Source organism: Squalius cephalus, assembly GCF_949319135.1.
Source record: "Squalius cephalus genome assembly, chromosome: 7".
NCBI lineage: Eukaryota > Metazoa > Chordata > Actinopteri > Cypriniformes > Leuciscidae > Squalius > Squalius cephalus.
The window spans coordinates 28,242,317-28,262,950 of record NC_137128.1 but is presented as its reverse complement, the minus strand read 5'-3'; the positions used below and the strand labels follow the sequence as shown (position 1 = coordinate 28,262,950).

Genomic DNA, 20,634 nt, shown 5'->3' with positions numbered 1-20,634 from the left:
CAATCTCGTCAACGTCCGTTGCTGTCCTTAAAACTTCATAATAAAAGTCTAAGCCCTCATAAAAGACATTTTAGTATTGTAAATGTATTGAAAGTCTTTTAACTTGACGGGCAATTTCCAAAACACGAGGGGGGAAATTCGCACAGCGAGTCTTAAACGTGTGTATAAAATTAGATCGAAATTGTAGTGCTTTTTAATCTTCCTCGTTTTAATCTAACAGTATATTTATATATAGCTTCTCGCTGTCGTTTTTATTTGTAATGTCTGTGTAAAATAGCGATTTTAAGGTTTGTAGCAAAGTCTCGGGTAGATTCTGTTGACAGGTGTCACTCATGGTTCTATCAGTCTATCATGATTAATTACGGCGAGCTGAATGTTGTTCCTCTAGCTGATGTAATCTTCTATCAGGGTGAAGAAAGCGAGATGACAATACATTGCTTGTGCTCCAGAGCTTACGTCAAGTATGTATTTGTGTTGAACAAGATTGCGTTGTGATCAACTGATTTAATGTGTATGCAGTTTTTTAAGTGCGTTCAGAAAGTTAGAATTTAATGCACCGATGGTCTTATTACCTGCTGAAAATTACTTAGCTGGTCTTAACTGGCCTGAGCAGCAGAAAAGTGCCTAAAAACGAGACAACATAAGACAGGCTAGACTGGTAGACCAGTTGAAGGAATAGTTCACCCAAAAATGAAAATTCTGTCATCATTTACTCACCCTCAAGTTATTTCAAACCTGTATGAATTTCTTTCTTCTGATGAACACAAAAGAAGATATTTTGAAGAGTGTCAGTAACCAAACAGTTGATGGTCCCCATTGATGGTCCATCAACTGTTTGGTTGAAGAAATTCATACAGGTTTGGAATAACTTTAGGGTGAGTAAATGATGATGGATGGAGTTTTCATTTTTGGGTGAACTATCCCTTTAAGACCACATACCATGTCAACCTAGTGCTCATTGTGACACAGTGAGGGTTTTCGGTCACTATCTGTCTGTTTATACTTGGAGCTGATCCATTTGTCCTAATATGCAGTCCTGCTGAAAAACAATCAAGCATAAGATGGTTGCTTGCCTGTTTACTGTAAAACACATTTTCTCTTATTTTCATCCACAGTGATCGAGAATTGTATCGGTCAGATTTTAAAGCCATTCTGAGTCAGACTGACAATCAAGGTACAGTTTTCCTGTTCATTTCTGATTATGGAGAATTATGACCATTTGCATATCGACTAGCTGACATTGAATTTTGCCAATGGTTCTCTACAAAACTTAAGATGTTTTAAAATGAGACAAAACAAGCATTCCAATGAGCTAAAACAATTTAAAGATCAAGATATTTCTTATTTTAATTCACCCCCTCAACTTCTCTTTGAAGAACCAGGATTTCTGCTGCTTTGGAAAACTGGATTTTATGAGGTAGTCAAATTTCAAACATGCAAAGAGAATCTCATAATCTATCATTCCTATTCTTATATTGAGTCTCATCACCAGGTCGTTACCATGTATCCTTGATAAATGTTAAATTCAATTTTAACATGCTGCAACCTACATTTTTCAAGCTGAGCTCTAAAAAATTTTATCAGGTAGGAATTGTGTGTTAAAAAATATATATTTAAACAAAAACTTATCCTCAATCCGTATCCATTTACTTACAAGCAACAGGAAAAGTTATGGTGCCTTTGAAAATTGTTTTTTGACAATGGGGGTCCTTGGAGTCAAAAAGGTTGAGAACCTTGATGGTTTTTCATGATTTTCATCTGCAATATGTTATGTTCAGTTTTTAGCTTATAATGCTCAAATAACTACACTTTGGTTTTTTTTGTTTTCAGTAGATGTTGAAGCTAATGATGGGGAAGAGCTTTTGGAGAATTCTAATCGTTCTGTGGATGAGGAAGAAGAGGAGGAGGAGGAGGAGGAAGAGGCCATTGTTGATGAAGAGACCATGCTTATGGCCAGTTTGGGGCTTCCTGTGGAGTTTGCCAGCTCATCAGAACGGAGAAGAACTGTATGTCTGTTGGATGCATGATGACCTTGATGTTATTGGGAACTATGACTGTCCATTTATGTGGGAATATTGCCTATTATTATAATATTCATTTAAAAATCCTTGCCCCAAACCCCCCAGCTCCTGTAGTCCTCCATACATTGGGGTCATGATGGTGCACTGACTACTGGCTAGTAGGGCTGTGATGTCCACACTAGTGTCTGCATTGAGCTTGCCCGTCAGCCACATAGGGGGTGCTCTTGAGCACATTTTTGTACCATGATTGGGACATTCTACTGTCTTGTGGACTTTAGGTATTTATATGCACTACCAGTCAAATGTTCAGAATAATTATAAGATTTATCATAACAACAATATAAGTATTTTATGCTCACCAAGACTGAATGCAAAGATTGCATATAAAATACAGTAAAAAGTAATATTATGGAATATTATTACAATTTAAAATATCTTATTTTTTAATATATTTGAAAATGTAATTTATTCCTGTGATGGCAAAGCTGAATTTTCATCATCATTACTCCAGTCTTCAGTGTCACATGATCCTTTCAGAAATCATTCTGATAATGCTGCTTTGGTGCTCAATTATTATTGCTGCTCAATTATAAATAATGGTTCTTATTATTATCAATGTTGAAAAACATTTTTTGCTGCTTACTATTTTTGTGGATTTTTTTTTTTTTCAGATGAATAGAAAGTTCAATGAACAGCATTTATTTGAAATATAAAACTTTTGTAACATTATAAATGTCTTTACTGCTACTTTAGTCTTTAATGTCTTTAATGTCACTTTTACCCCAAACGTTTGAATGGTAGTGTTTCACGGTTTCCACACACACAAAAAAAATGTTTTCAACATTATAATTATAAGAAATATTTCTGAAGCATAAAATCAGCATATTAGAATGATTTCTGAAAGATCATGTGACACTGAAGACTGGCGTAATGATGGTGAAAATTCAACTAAATCCATCTAGGGTTCCGATACACCTGGCATTAACGTGCATTTTGTATTCAAATACTGTGTAGATATTCTTGAACTGGATTGTGTTGGCAAATAATGAAAAAAAACATTAGCATTTACACATTCGTCACACGTAGTTCAGGGGTCTGATCATAATGTGTGTCAGGTGCAATGTGTTTCAAGTTTATTTACACCTGGCTTTTAATATATGCACGTGTAAATGCCCAGATGTGAAGGGGGCCTGTGAGTCTTTGGATTATCCTGTGCAGTGAAGCTTCTCGCTCTTTTTTTTTGTAAATTGTCATTAAAGAATGTTAAGTTTTACCCCATTTACTTTAGGAAATGACTTGGCTGTGGCCCAAAACTAATGATTTTGTCTCATCTTTAGGGCCTAGCGAGACTGAAGAACAAAAGAAGCATCAAGCACTTGGAACCCCCCCCAGATTATGCCGACACAGACGAGGACTCTGAGCAGAAACAGCAGTGTGCTGTGAGTGACATCGCTGAGACCCCCGCTGAACAGACGTGTCCCATGTCAGAGGAGGCCTGGCTGAGGTACTGGGAGCAGCAAGGGGAGAGTCTGCTGTGGCAGAGCTGGCTGGAGAAACATCCCGAAAATTCCAGCAGTGCAGCGCAGGAATGTTCCCGCTCGGAGGCTGAATGGGACGAGCACTGCCAATGGGCATACCAGTACTACTGGGAACAGTTTCACTACTGGGCCGCCCAAGGCTGGACGGTGGACGAGTCCTATAGCACAACCACTGCTTCTGAGGAATATCAGGGCAGCCGAGGAGAAACAGAGGAACTCAAGAATCAGACGGAAGAAAGATCGAGGGCAAACGCAATCAGCGTTACACATCTCATAAGCAGCCTGAGCTTATTGACTGAGGAAGTTGACAGCGATGATGGCGACCAGCAGTCTTTGGTCTGTAACTGTGCTGATGAGCCCTGTGATGGTGGAAACCGCAAAAGGTCATCTTCACGTAGAGGCTGCGCTGACACTTCTGGTTGGTGCATGTATATTCAAGACCTCTTTGTTTATTAGCTATGGGGACTGTGGTGTTCCCACAGTGATGCTAAACCCAAATATGTCAAAGCCTTCCTGCTCCATGACCTACTTTCAGCATAATGAATCTAGTGCAGATGTAATATAAGTTAAGATTTATTCTGTCAGTCACAGCATGGGCCCATTGTGTGTGCTCAATTTTCTGCCATTCAGAATGACATAATAACGTATTTTTAAACTCATTAGAAATAAATAACATAGAATAATTGAATGGTTATCAACCACCCCCTAGCATTGACATGCTTAAATTACCATCAAAATAACGGGATAGTCCACCCAAAAATGAAGGTTCTGTCATTTACTAACCCTCATGACTTTATTTCTTCGGTGAAACAGAGAAGATATTTTGAACAATGTTGGTAAACAAACAGTTTTGGTGACTGTTGACTTCTATTGAATGGACAAAAAACACTGAGGCATTTCTTAAAATATCTTCTTTAATGTTTCACAGAAGAAAGAAAGTCATACAGGTTTGGAATTACATGAACATAAATAAAATTCCATAATTTAAAAAAGCTTATACTGATAACCGATAATTCTTTATATTTGAAAGCCGATAACTGATATATTGGCCCACAATTTTCAATCCAAATTTGTATATCATTTTTTAAAAGCCTGATTTAAAGAACAAAAGTCTCACCATTAAAAGCCATGTCCCAAGCACACAATTATAATGTTCTCATTCTAATTTTATGTAGCCTATATGACAGTATTGCGCTGCACATGTTGCACTTCACTGTATTTTCCTTTTTTAAGTGATTCCAATTATATGTCAAGCAATTCAAAGCCATCATGGCGAACAGTGCGCATATCAGCTGAAGGAAATAATCCATTATTTATCTGCTTTAATATATTGGCCAAAATTTCTTATTGGGTCGATAACAATAACATTAAAAATAGACATATATCGGCCGATACCGATATGGTGGCCGTTATATCGTGCATCACTACCTCTAAGTATCTTTGTATCTTATGCAGTTATTCACACATTTTTGCATGTTTTAAAGAGCATATTTAGAGTATTTATTGTGTTGATAAGAGGAAGAAATAGCAAACCTGCATTTTGGTTTCTTGCTGTAATAATAAAATATAAAAATCCAAGTTGAAGAACACTTTTTATCAGCTCTGTAGAGGATCACAAAGATAGAGGTTGTTGTTTTTTTGTTTTTAAAGTCTTTTAACTTTTTGTAATCAGATGTATTTCAGATAAAAGAGGGCAGGACTGGTTGTATGGGTAACAAAAAGTAACAGGGTTGCAAAAGTAAGAGGGAAAAAACAGAAAGTGTTTTTGGTGGACAATTTTGGTGTCATGTTGACTTTTTTTGACTCCAACCTTTTTTTTTTTTTGGAGTTGGCCTGCTCAATATGCTCTGATGGAAAAACCTGTGATCATGATGTCATCATCACACTGTTGGTATCACCATGATATCAAGCCACAATTCTGTTCGCTCGTTTTCCCCAGAGGTCTTTTTTTGCAGTCTAAGCTTGGCTCTGCCTGAATGTTTAATGCATCACATCAAAAGATGTCAGATGTTGAATGAAAGGAGCATGTGACTTTGGCCTATGCATTTTTAATGCCGGTACATGTTAAGAGCGCAGGCTCCCGAGTTGATCACAATGTACTCGCAATCGCTCTAAAAATGGCTCTTGTCATCCTGATTGGCGGGCCATGACTGATGGCATCTAAACAGCAGCCTTTTTTGTACCGCTGGAACGGCTCTTATGCCGTATACGTCAGGCAGTATAAGACTCAGACACGTTATTTTATAATGATAACGTTGCTATTATTAATAGTAAACTGAAAGTGTGTGATTTCAGATGGCAACATGAAACAGACCTCTGCGCCATTAAATAATCAGAGTGGACAACCCGTAAAGAACAGATCTAACGACGAGGATCAGAGCGATGATGATGATGAACCTCCAGGGAACAGACGAGCTAAAGTGAAGAGAGCGTAAGCTGCCGATGTGTTATTCAGTACATTGTATTGTATCAGACTTGCATGCTTAATGTTTATGGTTTCATGGTATAGTTCTGGAAAAAAAACCTTATTTTGTCATACAGTAATTGTTTCACTGATTTCATTCCAAATCTGTTTGCTGTTATTGTTTTCCATGGAACACAAAATTAAACATTTTAAAATAATAGTTTGTTACACAGCTCTTGCCACACCATGACAGTTTGTAGTGACCAGGGGCTGTCAAACTGCAAAAACTTTACAAAAAAACACAAACAAATTATGTAATAGTAGTCCATGCAACCCATTTGCTATATTCCAGGTCTTTTAAAGTCATTAGTAAAAAAAAAAATTTAAAAAATGATTTAGCATGGATGCATTAAATGATCGTAACTTTAAAGACTTTTGCTGCTCTGTTCACAGTCATGAGCTGGATGCCGAGGAGCTTGCGGAGGTGCCGGTTGAGGAGGCGTGGGATGTTCTCGGCCTGAAACGTAGTGCACAGCCCAAGTAAGAACCCAGACAGAGGCTAGACACGGCTTTACTGCTTTGAAAATATTCAGGGGCTCTGTTAACATCCAAATGCTTTTTGTCTCGCCAGGTTTGACAGCGTTGTGAAGCTGAAACCAGTCCAGGGTCCATACGCGGGCAGGAGGAGTGAGGAGAACAGAAAGCCCCCTGAGGAGAGAAAAAAAGCAGCCTGCAAGATCAACAAGCACATCTTTTTTACTGATGATGGACCACAAACCACAAAGCCAAAGATCAGCAAAGCCCTTCAAAAAGTGAGTCGGTTTTTACTGCATGTGCAATTCGTTTTTAAAGACATAATTCACACAAATATTTAGTCAGGAGTTTTGAGGAATGTTCACACTGAGCAGAAGCATATAGGGACCTGGCCAGGACAAATCAAGCTCCAGATATGCCATTTGGTTATTTTGTTTCTGTGTTATCACAAAGTTCAGATATGAAGGTGAAGGTGAAAAATTATAACAGAATTTTCATTTTTGGCTGAACTATTCCAATATGTTTTGTTTAATCATGCTTTTGTTTTGTCTTAATTTGCCCAGACAGTTGCATCAGGTCAGCCAAAGACAACTTTTGATTTTAGGGCTGCAGTGAGTAGATTAGATTTAATAGCTCTTGGGATGCAGTATTCTAATGAACATTTTTTAATTATAAAAGTTGAACAAAATAAATGAAAACAATGGCATTTACCCTTTGTTATTTCTCACTGAAAGAAATAAATTAAGAGCAATGAATGCAAGGTCTATGCACACAGCTGATATTAAAATAAAAAAGTTTAAAACAAAAGACATATTGACTGTTTACATTAATACCTCGCAGAAATGGTATTTTTATTCACATACACAGGCATATTACTTCAAGATACAATACTGTTCAAAAGTTTGGTGTCGTAAGGTTAAGGTTTTTGAAAAGTTTCTTATGTACAACAAGGCTGCATTTATTTAATCAAAAGTAAAGTAAAAACTGTAATATTACATTTTAAAATAACTTTTAATAAATTATGTCTCAGATGTCACATGATCCTTTAGAAATGGTTCTGCTGAATAATATTTTTGTGGAAATTGTGATAAATTTTTCATGATTATTTGGTAAATAGAAACATCAGAAGAACAGCATTTATTTGAAAAGGAAATATTTTCTAACGTTATAAATGTCTTAAAGGTATAGCGGAGGATTTTCGTTTTCCGGGTGGATCTTCAAGACTATTGGTCCTCCTAAGTGTCAATCATTAATCATCCTTTAACAGTCACTTATGATTAATTTAATGCATGCTTGCTAAATAAAAATTATATATATATATATATAGATATGTTTTTAGAGACCCTTCTGGTGGATAAAGTTTTCACTTTTTTTATTATGCAGTTTGTAGTCCTTCATGCTTAAGATCCTCTATACGATATCACAGGTGTTTATGTAGTCTAGCTAATTAACATACAGCTAAAAAAAAAAAAAAAAAACATTAAACATACTTAACGAATGAATTAAATAATGAAACACTGGTTTATGAAGAGAATGTTACTGATCAACTGCAGTGAACTTCATTTATTGACTCCTTTCTTGCTGTATTTTTTTTGATCGCCCACTCCCATTTGCAGATTAGGTAAAACCGCCCCCTCCCGCGAGATTTGCGTCGGGTCCCGCGGTATCCCAATCCCAATGTAGTCCTCTAGTATGGTCCTCAACTGCGGGTACTTCAACTGAACGATGAAATGCGTATGTTTGTGTTGTTCCCTGAGGTTTTATTGACACATGGATTTTGTGGGATTACATGTAAGATTTATCATTCTGGTCGCCTTACTATGGATCAGTGAAGCACAGTGTAAATTGTTCAGAGTTGTGTGTGTGTGTGTGTGTGTGTGAGTGTATGAGAATACAATGGGCAACGAGCCAGAAGCGGTGAGGCTGACACTTTATGCACTCTGCACAGAGCTGCTTCATCTACCCTCACCCCATCCCATCACAGCGCTGTCACGCAGCACCTGCTTACTGCACGCTGTCAGCTCCCGTCAGACACACAGACCGCTCTAACCTCCAGTCTCACCCCTGACACTAACACACACGTTTCCAGCTGTCAAACACACACAGAACAGGTTCAAACTTGGTCACTGGCATGTTGAATATTCAAGAAGAAAAGAGATGAATTGTTTTCTTCAACCAAGTGCATCCTGGCATCTTCTAGATGGACTTTTTCAAGGTGGATCCCCTTCACCCCACTGGATTTTAGCCAGTAAAGAGACTAGTCCAATTTACTGCAGTGCTCTAGAATTGATTTCTCTGTAGCACAAATTGATCTGGTGGAGGACAAAAACTTTACTGCAATAGACATTATCACCAGTATCTTTGCAGGCTGGATGCCTAAACAAGGCTTTGTTGGGGCTTCCTTTGAGTACATTGAGTCCTGCATTTCTGCTGCCTGATCCCAGACTTTTTCATTTCAAGGAACCAACAGATTGAGTTGTGCAGTTTTTATTGTAGTGTAAGAATCTCTTTTATTTTAAGCTACTTTGCTGAAAAAGCCTTTGGTGGAGATAAATCAGTAAAATAAATACATTTCAAGGACTTTGTGAGGGACTCTGTTCCTGAAATGTACACTGCCAAATGTTTTTTAATACTAATACTTTATTAATGCTTTTATTCAGCAAGAACACATTAAACCAAATCAACATGGATGCATTAAATTGATCAAAAGTGACAGTAAAGACTTTTACATTGTTAACTTTTACATTCTATTTCAAATAAATATTGTTCTTTGGAACTATTGAATATCAAAGTTTCTTGAAAAAAAAAAAAACACTATCATGGGCCCTGAAAATATTAAGCAGCACAATAGTTTTCAATACTGATAATCAGTGTTGGGGAAAGTTGCTATGAAAAGTAGTGTATTACAATATTGCGTTACTCCCTTAAAAAGTAACTAATAGCATTGCTTAGTTACTTTTTAAGAAAATTAATACGTTACGTTATGTTGCTTTTGTGTTACTTTTTCTCACCTGGGCTGGGCTTGTTGTTTTTTTTATTACAAAAAGAAAAAAAAAATTGGGCAAATGTAAAAGGCCAAAATTGAACTAATAGGGCTGAAGGAAATGTGAATTCATGAATGTACAGTAGAGGGCGCAGCTCAAACAAATCTTTCATGTGTGCTGCCATTCTGGATATAGCAAAGGAATAGGATGCAGAAGAAAGTTCAGCACTTACTTCACCAATAAAAACAAAAAATGTAATTTTTGCTTATGGTTTCACTGAATCATCGAAGGTCAGCAGCAGCAAGTACATTGGTCAATAAAGTGAGATTAAATGCATAAAAATATTTCTTTTATTTAACGTATTTAATTATTGGAGGTTCGCGTAGTATTCTGATTTTGCATTTCACTGGTTTTATGCATTTTGAGGAATACTGAATCTTTTTTGTGCAACTGAGATTAGAAAATGCAATGCTTACATTTAGTCTAAACTACAATAACCATCATGTTCACACACAACGCATCTGCACTTACGATTTTTCTCAACATGGGGACAAGAGAGCTCTGTCAATAAATGGGAATTTTTTCAAATTTCTTATTTGAAAAAGTAACTCAGATATTTTGTTGTAAATTTAAAAGTAATGCATTACTTTGCGAGTTACTTGAAAAAGTAATCTGATTACGTAACTCGAGTTACCCCCAGAAAACACTGTTGATAATAATCAGAAATGTTTCTTGAGCACCGAATCGGTATATTAGAATGATTCTGAAGGATCATGTGACACTAAAGACTGGAGTAATGATGCTGAAAGTTAAGGTTTGTCTTCACAGCTATAAATTACATTTTAAAATATACTATAATAGATTTAATAGTTTAAATTGTAACAATATTTCACATAATTGTTCTTGATCTAATAAATGCAGCCTTAGTGAGCATAAGAGACTAATAAAAAAGAAAAGAAAACTAGTGTATATAAACTACTAAAAACAGTAGTGTATATTTTTCCCAATATTAAAATATAAGATAAACATTTCTGTCTGAATTAGCCCTTTTAATAATAAATATTGTTCAAAAGCCCATTACAGAAAATAGTGGCGTACAACTAGTGATTAGACTGTGGTGTGAAGTATTTGGGTTTGTTCCTTCCTATAAAAGCTGTACGTTCACTCATACCCTCACAGGTCCAGAGTTTCCTGCAGAAGGTTCAGACTGACGCTGTCTCTGAGGAGCTGACCCCGGCCTCCATGCCTGAAGCTCCGATCGGGCCATGTGAGAGAGCGGACGAGGGCAGTTTACCTACTCGAAAAGAGGAAGAAGCAAACAATGAGATAGATGAAAAAGAGTGTGAGAAGACTCCTGAGCTCAACAGAACATGTGATAAAAGTGAGGAACATCAGCAGAACATTCAGTGTGCCTTCATGCCAGAGCCAGAAGAAAGACAGGATGATGATTCAGATCCCAGAGGAGAGCTGCATCCCTTAGACGTCCCTGACTTCTTGCTCCCAGATGCTCCTGAGCGCACTGAGGGAGGTCAGCATCAATGTGTTCTGATACAAATGAGATAATCACTGGTTGTGCTCCTATAACATACAAGCCAATGATTAACACAGTTAGGCTTCTCATTTGGTGTTCACTGGCAATTTGATATAATCACATGTTTTCTTTCCCAGCAGAGAGTGTGCAGGCCTTTAAAAAGAACAAGAGAAAGAACAGGAAAAGGAGAAAAGATGTGGAGATGCCACCTGAGATTGCAACAGAACCTGAGCTGGCCAAGTACTGGGCCCAGCGCTACCGTCTGTTTTCCAGGTTCGATGAGGGCATCAAACTTGACCATGGTGAGTCAGCACAAAGCCACCATCTTTATTTGAAGAAAATCATGAATTCATTTAATTTATTTACATTTACTTGTATTCATTTAGCAGACTCTTTTATCCAAAGCGACTTACTAATCATTGCTTCAGCATCAGGGACATTAAGTTATATATTGTGAAAACGTGTTTTTTGATGATGTTTTGTAATTATAATATTCAAACAATTTGCCATTGTAGCCAAATAATTTTACAACTAAAATGCAGTTAAAATGGTAACACTTTACAATAAGGTTTAATTTGTTAACATTGATGTATTAACGAACATGAACTAACAATGATCAATACATTTGTTACGGTGTTTATTTAATCTTTGTTCATGTTAATCAATAAAAATAGAGTCGTACATTGTTTCTTCACGTTAGTTCACAGTGCATTAACTAATGTTAACATAATACAACTTTTGATTTTTAATAATGTATTAATAAATGCTGAAATTAACAGTAACTTAAATGCTATAGAAGTATTGTTCATCCTTAGATGATGAACTTAGATAATGTTAACTAATGAAACCTTGTTAAGTGTTAAAATCTACTTAAAAAGTGGTCATGTTTTCTACTAAATAAGCAAAGTGAAGAATATTTAATCATTTTCATTAATATGCACCGATATAATAATGCATGCAATTATACAACATAGAAATACTGTAAATGCATAGAATAAACAGCAGTGAGTGCTTATGAACATATGTTTTTAGCTAAACATATTAATAGATTTTTTTTTAAATTGGCTCGTAGAGATTTTGGCGAACATTTCTGAATTATGATGCAAGTAGATCAACTCATTGAAATGGATTGATTCACAGAAAACTTGATGGTCAAATAAAAAGTGCATAAAAATCATTATCACACAGTGTATTGAAATTGCCAAAGAAAACTGCAAATATATTATGAATATTCGATACGTGAGCTAGCCATAATTCTTAATTCTCCATTTCACGCCGAAAATGGGATGTTTAGGAGTGAAACAGGACGTTAAAAAAAGAAAAAGAAAAGAATGGAGGGCAAGGATTTTTTTGTCTTGGAATAACATGTCATGCACCAATGAATCCTTCAAAGTAAGACCTGTGAATTTAAATAACAAATAGAGAGCACGCTGAGAGCTGCGGGACGGAGCAGGATGAGATGTATTTGTGAGGTTGTACAGCTGTAGGTGTGGGCTGACTGACTGAGTTGGCTGTGTCTGCAGTGTGTGTGCTGACGCTAGACACGGAGCCCTCATATCTCCTGCGTCAGACTACAGATAAAGAGAGGGTGCAAGTGAGAGCAAGACAGCAGGCAGCTTTTAGAGCGCTCAGGAGAGCACTCTTTTCTTTCCCCATCTTTGCTCAAATAGAGTGCTCAGCCTCAGAGGAGGACAACCTTTAGCTCTGGTGCTTTACCTGTGTTCTCTTCTCTACTGTTAAAGTGGGTCACTCTCTTAATAGATACAGTATATTAAACTAGGCATAAACCTGCTTGTTAAATGCTTTTCGCTTGTCTGAGTTTGTTTTATATAAGGAATTTATTTGTTGCATGTTCCTTTATACTCGTCAGAACTGCTAAAGAGATCTCATTTGGTCTTTTTGCCATTTATTATTTGTATAGCTTGAGCATTTAATGTGGCATGCAACAAAATTGCAGCGCATGCTTATAATTTGTTATTTTGAGTTGGTTAGGATGCTAATATAGTTATTGTTAGTTAAGGTTTTTGATGTGAACAGGCCTTAATTCATTACACAGCAAAAAATGATATCTTATAAAAATCCTTGAATTTATTTACTTGAATTTAGTTGAGAAGCAACACTACATAAGATATGAAGACTTGTTTTCATAGATTGTATCTTTAATATAAGTGTAATTTGTCTTACTGTATTGGCAAAACCCCCCCAAAAAAACGTTTGTTGTTGTTTATACTGCCAGTGCAATAAGACAAAACACGCTTCTGAATTAATTAATTAATTAATTAATCGTGTATTGTAATTCAAAGATGTATTTTCTTGATGTATTATTTGAAGCTTTAATATCTTTGGCAGGGTTGCTTCTCAGGTAATTACATCTTGTTATAAGGATTTTTTATAAAATAATAATTATTAATTTTCTTTTTTGTAGTGTAGCATTTACAATTTCATTTTTGTATTAGTTAGCAATGCTTTGGCACCACCTGCATCATAGGATCACGGCAGTGACTTTTGCTAAAGCACCACTAACATTTTGTCCAGAATACTGGGCAAATAAAAAATAAAAACATATTTTTTTTTATATGTTAAAAGATTTGCTCCCTGTCAAGTAAGTCAGTTTCGTTGTTAAATGTAATGGTGCCATGACCATAGTATTGGTGTAGGATTTAGTTTTTTAATAGGGCTGATCTTGGGAAAGATGCCTTTTAACATCAGCACCAAAAGTCAAACGGTTTTCCTTTTGGTACCATAAAAGGTCCCGTTATTTGGGATTAGAAAATCTTAACTTTCCTCACGGATGCCATTTGAATTCTCCAAAGTACCATGACTAATGTGTTTTTATACGTCTCTCACTTTCGAATCATAACTCTTTCACTAAGCATCTGGAATTCTGTTTGAAAGTGAGATCAGAGCCTCGTATTTATTCACCTATTCATGTCAACAGAGGCAGTAGCCCAAAGACATAATGAGCCTCTTTTCCTTCAGCACTGCCTGACTGGACAGAGGAGAGCGAGAAAGAGAGGTAGATCAAGGGCGTGAGCTGAATTGTGTATCTCCTAAACCTCCAACCAGGCAATGCAGATTCCAAGTCAACATGAACTGGCAAACACAAGCCATTTCACTTCCGCAATGTAAAAAATGTCCGTATGGAGCTATTCTATGAGACTTAGGTGATGTCAGGCAAAAAGGAAAGTTGTTTCAGAGATGGAGAAAGGTACTACATTTTAATGAAATACTTTTTTTTGTTCTGATTAATTGTGCACAATAGGACCAGGAATGTGTGTTCAATTCTGGTTTAATGTTAGGATTTTAAACATTCTATAATTTCTCAGTTGTACTGTTTAATATTTCATACTTTTAATTGTCATTTTCCCCCCCATTCAAATTAATGGCATGTCATTCTGTCACTTAGAAAAAAGTCAAACTGCAGTGTACACACTTGATATAGAATTTTTTTTTTTTTTTTTTACAACACTTTAAATGTAACTCATAACTTACAGTATATACTGTGCCATCACAGGAAAAATTAATAATTGCAGTTTTTTTTATTTAAGTCCCTTAAAGCATGACAATATTCAAAGATCAAAGTAATCAAAAATAATAATCAATAAAATTATGCATTAACTAACATTAACATTTAGCAATAGCTGCATTCGTTACAGAAGTTATTATCCTTTGGTAACATTGGTTAAAAAATACAACTGATCATTTTTAGTTCAAGTTAGCTCAGGTTTTGATTTTAATAATATATTAAATGTTGAAACTAACATTAACTAAGATTAATAAATGCATTAGAAGTATTTTTTATTGTTAATGTTAACTAATAAATTCATTAATGTTAACTAATGGAGTCTTATTGTAAAGTGTTACTGAACAATGATAAAAAAAAAAAATCTGAACATTTTCAATCAATGTCTAGGGCATGTTACAGTCCAGATTAAAATGTAAAAATGTTTGAAAATAAACAGCCTGTTAAGTTCAAGTATTTAAGTGTTTAGTGCTGTGATGAGCACCATTGCGAATACACAAATCTGAATGACTGTTTAAAACATATAAATACTGTTCAGAAACAGAAAGTAGCACAGCTGCTTTGTTTACGGGGTTACCGAGGTAACCGCTGCATTTCTGCTGTTCCATCAGCGCCATCTACCGTCAGAGTGAAAGTGCATTTTCATTCGAATGGTGCTCCTTCACTCTTTCCGCCATGCTCTTTTCATGCGTGTTAAGCCCAATTTATAGGAACTCACGCCGTAGCTACGTCATAGGATGTGTAGCACGCGTAGCCTATGGCGTACCCTGACATGCACCTCTCCAAAACGTCAATTCTACGTGAACCGCAAGCTGTGATTGGTCTGCTAGAACCCCTCCCTCAGGTTTCACATGCTCCCTCCGCATGTGTAATTGCACTTCAACATGGACAACGACGCAGAAGTATAAATGTAGCCTACAGTGGCGTAGGTCCGACGTAGAAGTATAAATCAACCTTTAGTGTTGTCTACATCAGAGTGCGCACATGCCTCTTTGACGCAGAATTTAAGCATTATCGTACATTTTATCCGCTAGATGGAAAAATATTCTTAAAATGCATTCTAAAAATCGGAATAATTTTGTAATAGATAATTATTCACGGTATTTTTTAAGTACCCACGATAACAATGCACGTTCATTATCATGATATACTGTATTACCATATATCGGCACATGTCTAATTGTGACTTTGAATTACAGTATATGTGAAAGAACATACAATAATCAGTATTAGCATGGTATGTTTAATGTAGGGTTGATCTTTTTTCAGATGTAAATGTCACTGCAATTGTAGAATGAAAGTATTAGTATTTTTTTTTACATATTTAAAATACAGTGTTGATTTTTTCCCTATTTGTAATCTTGTAATAGAAAATTAAGGTGGCACTTAAGTGAATTATCTTTACTCGAGGGCACCTGTACAGCCGCCCGCTGTCCAGACCTCACACTGTAAACAGGAAACTCCAGACTAGTGATTGTTACTTTAGCAGGTGCTCTATTCTCAGTGGAGAGAAAAATACGAGAGGCGGAAAAACAGAGATGCATTTGTGGAGGCTAAAAGCAGATGGTGTTGGTCTCTACAGAATCAGAAGGGGACATGCTCCGTTTAACTCCACTCTCTCTGAGCTCTCTGACTGCTTCTGCTTCAGCTCAAATGCAACACCTTAAAATGATGAAAATCCAGAGAACGAGATCCAGGAGTCTGATGCTACGTTTTAAAGTGTCACAGCTCTGGTCTGCAAGTATGATGAGTTGTTTAGAGATACAGCAGGAGTCTTTTCTTGAACACATTATTTGGTTTTGTACTGGTTTTGTACTGCTTCTCTTAGAAATATATGGTTTTCTGGCATCACATGATATAGGGGTGATTGCTGATATTTTACATTTCATAGATATCAGCTAGATCATCCTTTTGTCAACAGAGGCTCCTCCTAAAATGGAAATAGATATATATTTTGAGAGGGAGAGACAGTCTTTGACGTAAGCAGAGCCATGCTTCAGGTCTTCAAATAGAAAATGAAAGCTGCAGACTCCCTCTGGTGGTAAACAATTCTACCACATTTGCAGTAAAAAGGAGCATTTAGGTGCATTTAATTATAATTTGAATAGTATTCTGTTCATATTAATACAATGATGCAAAAAAAAACTGATAAAAGCCTTTCATTTGAATTATGATGTGCATAACATGTGACTGTGTTCTGTCCACACAGAGGGCTGGTTCTCAGTGACTCCTGAGAAGATAGCAGAGCACATTGCTTTGAGGGTGCAGGACAGCTTCAGCGCGGAGCTCATTATCGATGCCTTCTGTGGTGTGGGTGGCAATGCCATTCAGTTTGCCCTCACTGGGAAAAGAGGTACAGTTGCCTGTCATACTGCCACAGAACCATGTCAGCACAATCCTACCATGCTAACACCCATATGTTGGTTTCCATTGTCTTGAGAAACCATATGAAAATCTTTTTTGAGATATGAGATTTATAACACTTTTTTGAGATCTAAAAATGTGTTTTAAAAACACATTTCCATGGTGCACATTCTATTAATTTATCAGAAAATACATTGAAAATGCAAAGCGCACACACACACACACACACACACACACACATATATAATATAATATAATATAATATAATATAATAGTATTATAATATAATTAATATAATATAATATATTTCTGAATTAAAATTCATTTAGATAATTTAGGATCTTTTGTAATATTCAATATTTATCAATGTTCACAATATCTTAAAAAACATGCTCACCAACATGGCATTTATTTGATCAAAAATACAATTAAAAACAGTAATGATGTGAAATATTATTATAATTGAAAAATAACTTCTCTTTTTTAATTTATTTTAAAATGTAATTTATTCCTGTGATGACAAAGCTGAATTTCTGCATCATTACTCCAGTCTCCAGTGTCACATGGTTTGGTGCTCAAGAAACATTTCTGATTATTTTCAATGTTGAAAACATTTTCTTTTTTTCTTTTTTGATGATTGTATACTTGCATGTATTCAAGCTGTTACTTTTTACTTGATGGTTACACCACATGACACTTTTAGAGTCATTAAATTGAAACTTCTTGAAAATTGTATACATTTTTTCTCTATTGCGGTCACTTGTTTCCTGAGAAATCGGTGCAAAATATCTGTAATAAAAATAAAAGTTGCCGCAATTGGGGAAGCCAATGTGGCTCTTTTTTCCTCCATCCTAAATGACTTGCTTCTCTGAGCGCGCTGACTAAATGCAATAAACTCAGTCATGTTATCTTGCGTTCGGGTTCCTGTTGTGTGGGAACCAATCGTGTGAGACACTTCTCGCAGGGCTTTAAACCAAATAATTCTGACGACAGACTTTGGCTTAGGTATTTCAGAATGATCAAACCAACATTTGAGATGTGTGCAGATCGGTCAGCTGGTTAGTCTGTTATCCAATCACATCCACTGTTGAGGCAAAGTAACGTGAGGTTTTTTTGTTGTTGTTGCGCATCAAGAAATTTTTTTTTCGGAAAATGTGTTTCCATCGTAGTTTGCGCATGTCTTCTGACACATTACTACATGTACATACTATAGTAAAACCAGTAAATGATGCATAATTACAAGTAACTAAACCAAACCCTAACCATAACTCGATAGTGAGTACATTTATTTAATTAATATTACTCAGTACTTATTTGAGTAAGTCCAATGTAACTTCATCACCTTAAAATAAAGTGTGACCAAAATGTATCTGCCTCAATTGAGCGCATACGTTTTTATGCGATATCCCAAAATGCGCATATATATATTAGGTGGATGGGAACATAGCTACTGACTCTAATACTTTGGCATTTTTGTAAGTGAAATGCTGTTTTTCTCCCTCTGCCATCCAGTGATCGCCATTGACATCGACCCCATACGCCTGGCTCTGGCACAGAACAACGCAGAAGTGTATGGCGTGGCGCACCAGATAGAGTTCCTGCAGGGAGACTTCTTGCAGTTGGCTCCGCGCCTGCGAGCAGACATGGTTTTCCTCAGTCCCCCGTGGGGCGGACCAGAGTACCTCAGTGCTGACGTCTTCAACATCAAGACCATGATGACTCCTGATGGATATCCTTTCAGTCTTACACTCTGTGCTTTTATTCTAGACGGTGCCTCTTTCCTTTCAAATGAGGTTTTCATTCAAATGGAAAGTTCAAGTTTGTCCTTTTTCACAACACTCTTTGTGATATTAAGTATATACTTTCTAACGTATGTGCTCAAGATGCTTCAAACCACCTGTTTCAACTTCCTTAACCATCTATACATTTGAAATTTTCAGGTTGTCAAAAATGATTTCAGACAATATTGTCTATTTTCTTCCTCGAAATGCGGACATGGAACAGGTAATGGTCATTTATTTACACAAATCAGTTTTAAAATGGTAACCTGAAAACCTCCCTTTCTATATTGATGCTAAAAGTTATTTTGTTCACAGTAGCATATGGATTAACTTAACTCTAATACAGATCTTAAAATGGTCGTCACATTGGCCACAATGGTTAACAAAATGTTGCTGTTTTGTGGTTGTTCATCAGCATAGCCACATCTGTGCTCTGCATCTGTTTTTATCTGTTTTGTGCTCCGTTAAACGTTTGTGGCCAATACTCAGATTTCTTTTGTTCTTTTTTTAGCTTTATTAAACATAGAAGTTGCAAGCATGCAACTAAGTAGCACAATACATCAGCCAGCGGTCTTAATTCCTATGTAGTCAAAATCATCTGTGGTTGGTCACTTGGTTCAACCCGTTTAGCATTTTTATTATTAGTACACATCACTGCTGTGCTTATTTTTAGTCTTAGACATATTTCTAGTTCCTGTTATCACTTTAGTGTCTCATATCTGTCCAGCAGTACAAAGTCAAAGTGCCAAAGTCCATCAATGACATATTATACTTACATAATCAGAAATTATTTTGAATTATTTTCACAGAATATGTTTGTTGACTGTATACCTGGGTTAGTTAAGTGCATATGATGTCTGTCAATTGCAGCTGTATCATGGTTTTTGACTTCTCTGAAAGGTCTTGGTGTCTGATGCAGTGTGGTTGCACCTTTTGAAACCACACTGCTTTCCGGAGTATTCTCTGTCTGACTATCAAATTTCTACACTAATATCTAAAGTAAATACATCATTACCATTTGCCCATCACTGTACTGCTTGTATTGTTAAATACTATGTATTAGTGTGACTTGTGATTAAATTCAAGAACAAGTTTCCCTAAACCAAGATACTATGATGATAATATACTGATATATTCATATTAGAAACTAGTGACCATGTTGCCTGTGATGGTAAATCACACCTGCTCTGCCTCATTTGTTCTTCCTCTTTCTCTTCATACCCCTCCCTCTTTCTGTCTTTCACTCTGTATAGATCGCATCTCTCGCCGGCCCAGGTGGGAAAGTGGAAGTGGAGCAGAACTTTCTGAACAACAAACTGAAAACAATTACTGCATACTTTGGCAGCTTAATCAAGTCAAAAACCTAAAACATTTTATTTCCTTTTTCTACTTTTAGTCATTTATGTTATCTGTACTTACTTATTGCACTTGAAATGTACATTATCTGCTGTTTGCTGTTTTGTAAAGCCATTGACGATGAATTTTACAGACTAATGTGTACTCATGATGCTGCTAGTTTAATGTTTATTTTAACAGTTTTGTTTTTCCAGCATTGATATTTACCTATTAAAGTTCATTTGATGGAACCATGCATGAAAGTCATAAAATTGCACAGCCTGAAACATCCCATGTTGCATCTATCTATCTGTCTATCTATCTGTCTATCTGTCTGTCAAATCAAATAGAACTTACACAGTGCTGTGAGAGTATTATGAAAATGTGTGCCATATAACAAGAATAATGTATTACTTTTATTGGTCACACTTTATATTAGGTGTCTTTAACTACAATGTACTTACATAAAAATGTTAGGTACTTGTAGTGTTCATGTTGTATTGCAAGACACGTTTTCTGCTATTGAGGTGGGATTTGTGGAAGGTTATGGACAGGTTTGTTATGGTTAGGTTTAAGGGTGGGTTAACAGTAGCCTACTACTTACAGATGTATTGCAGAC

At 36.1% G+C, this 20,634-nt stretch overlaps 1 protein-coding gene across 2 annotated transcripts; it reads left to right on the top strand.

Annotated features, from left to right (window-relative positions):
- The first annotated feature begins 103 nt into the window (after positions 1 to 103).
- Positions 104 to 20,301, top strand: tgs1 (trimethylguanosine synthase 1). Of its 2 annotated transcripts, XM_079875976.1 has the most exons (14): positions 124 to 158; positions 409 to 461; positions 1,116 to 1,174; positions 1,834 to 2,006; positions 3,359 to 3,977; positions 5,855 to 5,990; positions 6,417 to 6,503; positions 6,595 to 6,775; positions 10,661 to 11,009; positions 11,150 to 11,314; positions 16,745 to 16,888; positions 18,412 to 18,628; positions 18,825 to 18,903; positions 19,934 to 20,301. In XM_079875976.1, exons 2-14 carry the CDS (start codon positions 424 to 426, stop codon positions 20,045 to 20,047), a joined length of 2,361 nt encoding a protein of 786 aa, XP_079732102.1. In that variant the 5' UTR covers positions 124 to 158; positions 409 to 423; the 3' UTR covers positions 20,048 to 20,301. The 2 variants fall into 2 exon arrangements, with proteins under 2 accessions (XP_079732103.1, XP_079732102.1); XM_079875977.1 differs by lacking the exon at positions 409 to 461 and having other exon boundaries at positions 104 to 158.
- The last annotated feature ends 333 nt before the right edge of the window (positions 20,302 to 20,634 follow it).